Here is a 4,900-nt window from a genome sequence, read left to right as displayed (position 1 = left end):
ATAGAAGTAGAAGAATACACAAAGTACATCAATTCAACAAGTTCAATATTTAAAAAATAGAAAGCATGTAATCATAATGAGGAGTATTCTTGGATGATAGACTAAATTTTTCTTATTCATGATCTTTGCATTGGATTGGACATAGACTAAATTATTTAACCTTATTGTATCTAGTTTATTTATTTTCTTTGTATGTATCCCCTCAAAAGTACTCCAATTCATTTACAATTGGAGGAACTTGTAGTCAGTCCATCATTTGCAAATTAGGTACACCATTTCCATGACTATACCACCATGAAACTAAAAAAGAAAAAGGCACACAATTAATAATATATAAAAAAAAAACCAAACCGCCTAGGTGCCACCTAGGACCGCTTAGCTCCAGACTGATTTTTCGAAACTATTTGCCTTAAATCGCGGTAGGCCTTCACTGCCTAGGCTAATTTTTCGAACACTACACCAAAGTCAATATAGAAAATATAGAGGATAACTTATTCTGTTACAATTACAATGCAATACAATTCCTCTCCACTTGCAATGCCCTTAGTCATTTGAATAAGCAATTTCAATTCGTTTTGCCTAAATGACATTTATTTGGTTTGTTCAATTATATGCTCTGGCCAAAGAATTCTGAATCATCCCGAAAGAGCATTCTCCTTCCATTGTGAAGGTTAGAGATTCCTTGTTATACACTCACCTACCTCCATAAATGGAATAATGACCCGAACCATGCACTCAATTACCCTAAAGGGTGTAATGCACATCTCAAATTCATTGAGTTATCCATAAGACAACAGTGACACATCAGGTCCAAGGATTATTTTTGCATTACTGAAATCATTAACTCTTATTGATATGAATGTGCATCTAGTATACACCTATAAGAATTCATGTCTGGACATGTTCGGTGAACTCAAACTCCATTTGGATTCCTATGTATTTGTTTTAGTGTCCCACACGACATGAGACATGTCATCATAAACATCATACATACTATTCTTAACAAATAGTCAAAGCCCAATTAACAATCCTATGACTAGAAACATTAAGAATATTTAAGTCATTTGGGATTGGTCTCAATAACCTAAATCTATTAGTTTGCAACCCCAAATTTAAATAATCAATATTGTTTTGGACTTGTATTGTTTTAGTTAATCACAATTAGTTAACAAAAAATAATCTTTGCCCGTTATATTAAAACTGAATAAACTTGTCTTAATACACTAAGTAATTTCCATAAACTATTTACTCCTAATTGGATTGATAGGCATGCGTATAACAAAAACGCTAACAGCTTGTGAAGATTGCTCATGTGTAGTGATTAATATTGAACAATGGAAGGTTGATTGGAAAAAGAAATACATGTGTTCAGAGGTTGAACTACAAAACGCAGTGGCAGATAATTTGCTCTATACCGTGCAGCAAAGCTTTGAATCAATAGAAGCCAAACATATGCAAAACGCTTGGTAGCCTGTCAAAGGATATCTGTAATCCATCACATACTTCGATTTCCCGACCCTTCCGAGCTGCAGAATTGTCTGCTTTCCGTTTTCCTGACAAACGTATGTGTATATACAAGTTAGAATCCCATAGTCATGTAAGATTAATTAAACACTGGTTCTCTCATCCCGTTATCATAACAAATTCTAACTGATGATCACGTTGTTTCCACAGACAATACGGCACTTAAACATATACGTGTTTCAGATAAGCCTGAGTAAGATTTTCGGAATCACGATTGTTCATAGTAGTTACCTCCAGTGTCAGTTGGAAATTCTTGACTGAACTTTGGATTCTAAGACCCGCTCTTCCCCTATCTCTAAAGTCTAACTCATATTGCTTTGAAATCTGGATGAAAACAGAATTCCGTTAATGGAGATCAGAACAATTAAAGCAAGGAAAATTCCTACAGGGTCAGGTAACAGGCCTACTTTATTGTAATGGGGAACTCGTGAGAATAGTTGATGGATTTTGTCAAGCTTCCCCTCCCAGTCCTTTGGCAGTCCCTTAATGTGTTGTACCTGCAAGAGAAGAATGTGTACCGCGCAAGCTAAAAAGTTGACCCAAAAACTGGATTTCTGAATGCAATTTACATTACTAGGCACTGAGAAAGATAACATATTCACTAGAAGAACCTGGTCTGCACAAGTTATCGATGTAATGAAAGAATTGACCTAAGATGTCTTAGAAACTGTTAAGATCACCTGCGTTGTGTTTTTTAACTGCATGGATTGGTGCTTGGGTATATATGCCCTCATACGTCTGTAACTTCCTGTCCAGCTCGAGATTGTTGGCGTGAACCTGTAGAGACAAAGAGCAACCATTACAAATTGAGGAGGGAGATTGCATGCGCATGTGTGAGAGAGAGAGAGGGAGGCTTACGCTACAACAGCAAGTGATTTAGCCTCCTTGCTCAAGGAATTGGGACGACCACCCTGCAATTAAAACTGTATCATCAACCAAATGACATAAAATGTCCAAAGAAATCGGATTACGATTTCTACAAGTAAGAATAATTCATAGAGTTCATTTTAAACCTGATCCCATATGTGGTATTTTGAACCCATGAGGTTAGCATTTACAATCCCAACAAAACTATCATCTGAATGAGACATTACTCCCTTCACATTCTGAGCAATAGTTAACTCAGATTTCCCGTTCCGCCGCTTATGGTGAGCAATAGCTAGTTTCCGGTCCTGCCTTCCCTTGCCTTCCTGAAATATCGCAATACCACACCAATCTAACAAGTTATAACAGAAAACATGGAGCTTCAAACTAGTGCAACACAAACAGCAATCGAGCAGGGCGGGCAGGTCACGGATGAAGCCGTGAAGACTATGTTAGAATCAAACTAACAATGCATATTCGATTCACAAGTCGAAAAGAAACCCCTGATAGTCCAGTAACAAACATCTATGTGCTTTCACTAAACTCGTAAATTTGTTTCGCAATCTTGGGAATAACCTGATATAACAGTATTCTAACAATGACTGACCAGCATTACGCGCAGCACAAGAGTTGTACAAGACAACTACGTTATTGGCTAAATCAAACATGCCATAAGCTATTCAAAGTTCCCCAAAATATAGGCAACATTCTTACATTGGTATAAAGAGAATAGAGAGTGCCCCCATCTAATCCTTCTGGGGTTGCTTCCTTCACTATAACACATGTGCACCTTCCCACATCCATTGGCAATGGCCTGCAAAGCAATGACCTAAAAATACCCACCAAATAAATTACAAGTCTAGTAAATATCTTTTCAAAGAAACAAAAATTTAATATTTTTAGCAAAAACATAACTTTTGGTACAAGCGATATTGGGGGAGGTGGTGTTTAAAACTAGGAACCTCGGATGCAAGGCAGAATGCTCTAAATAAATCGGAGCTACGAGCCCCCTTGGTAAGCGTAAGCAAATTGGGCAGAGAACTCACTTGTTAGGCAGACTAGACCAAGATGAGGCAGGGGCAGCCTCAGAATCGGAGTAGTCCCAGATCTTCAAAGAGCTCGAGTTGTCGGACCCATTGCTGGGTGGGTCCCACATTGTGGATATGGACCCACCAAAGAGTGCCTTCTCAGGCTCGTTCGCCTGCATACAGAACTGAAGCGAGGAGGGCTTGAGGGCCCTGCAGCCAGTGGACAGAGACTTCAAATTCCTCGGCTTCAATGGCTGCATCGCAAAAGAGGAAGACCCGTTTTCTTGTGCGACCAAATTCTCCTTGTCGCTGTCGGGCACGGCCTGCTGTGGCTTGTTGGGCATTGCGTTCTCCTTGTTGTCGTTTAAGGGTGATTGGTTCGGGTTCGAGTTGTCGTTCTTGGAGGTGAAAGCGATGCCTTCGCTGTAGCTGCGGCTGTGTTTCTGGTCTGTGAGGGGATTGTCATAGAGAGAGTTGTATGAGGATTGCCGTGGAATTAATGTGGTTTTCTTGCAACCATCCATCATCATGGTTCAGAGAGAGAGAGAGAGAGATTTGAATGATGTTGTAGAGAGAGGGAGAATTTGAATCTTCACTTGAATGAACAAGTACAAAAAGCTGGGGTTGTTTTACTGAATAGTAGGTGAGTTAGCGTGTAGACATCGGGTCTGGTTTATTAGGTTTGGATTGGGTTGAATTCGACCCGTTAAGTTAACGGGTTATTCGAACCCAACCTGTTAAGCAAATGAATCATTCGAATCCGAACCGTTAAGCTAACGGGTCATCCGTTTCATCCATTAACAATTATTATTATTATTATTATTTTTTTTTTTTTGCATATAGTTTTTTTTTGTTGTTACGACTCGACTAAAATTACTAAAATATCTTCAACTAACGAGTGCTAACGGGTCTGACGGGTTGACCCAAAGTGACCCGTTATTTAACGAGTTGTTAATGGGTTCACCCATTAGCGATCCGACCCATTAAGCATCCACCCAAATACTAGTATTAACAGGTCGGGTTAACAGGTTGGGTCCAAAATGCCAGGTCTAATTGTGGGTATAGTTTCCAGATGTGTCAAAATTTATGTAAAACGGATGAGAATCCTCTCCGGATCATTTTGTGAGGATTTTATAAATCATTTTATTGTCTCTGTTCGTCATATATCGTACGGTCAATTTTTGTTAAGCATTATTTGTGGTCAATTTTAAATAAAATAGTTTAAAATAATTTCTAACTAGATGACAAATAAACAAACACGATGAAGTAATTCTCGAAATCCTCGCAAACAGAATCATAGGAAAGGATCCAATTCCATGCAAAACAACACCCAGCTCTGTTCTGCTACATTTGCATAATGGTGGGGCTCTCTCTGGCGTTCTTTACCATTTTTTGGTAAAGTAGTGGGATCAAGGATGTTTGAATTTGAATAAGCATTGGAAACTGAGGAGTTTTTCTTGTGTTTTGCTTCTTGAGGAAAGGAA

At 38.7% G+C, this 4,900-nt stretch overlaps 1 protein-coding gene across 1 annotated transcript; it reads right to left on the bottom strand.

Moving 5' to 3' along the window:
* Positions 1–1,161: 1,161 nt before the first annotated feature.
* Positions 1,162–4,057, bottom strand: LOC125473650 (tubby-like protein 8). Its single transcript, XM_048576773.1, has 8 exons — positions 3,435–4,057; positions 3,103–3,217; positions 2,538–2,714; positions 2,383–2,435; positions 2,205–2,301; positions 1,932–2,021; positions 1,756–1,848; positions 1,162–1,553 (listed from the first exon to the last, which is right to left on the bottom strand). The coding sequence occupies exons 1-8, from the start codon at positions 3,944–3,946 to the stop codon at positions 1,410–1,412; spliced, it is 1,281 nt and encodes a 426-aa protein (XP_048432730.1). The 5' UTR covers positions 3,947–4,057; the 3' UTR covers positions 1,162–1,409.
* Between the last annotated feature and the right edge of the window lie 843 nt (positions 4,058–4,900).

This window comes from the organism of the source record quoted next, unplaced genomic scaffold (genome assembly GCF_019419815.1).
Source record: "Pyrus x bretschneideri cultivar Hongxiangsu unplaced genomic scaffold, Pyrus_bretschneideri_v1 Contig90, whole genome shotgun sequence".
In the NCBI taxonomy this organism is placed as follows: Eukaryota; Viridiplantae; Streptophyta; class Magnoliopsida; order Rosales; family Rosaceae; genus Pyrus; species Pyrus x bretschneideri.
This window is presented reverse-complemented; position numbering and strand designations above follow the sequence as displayed.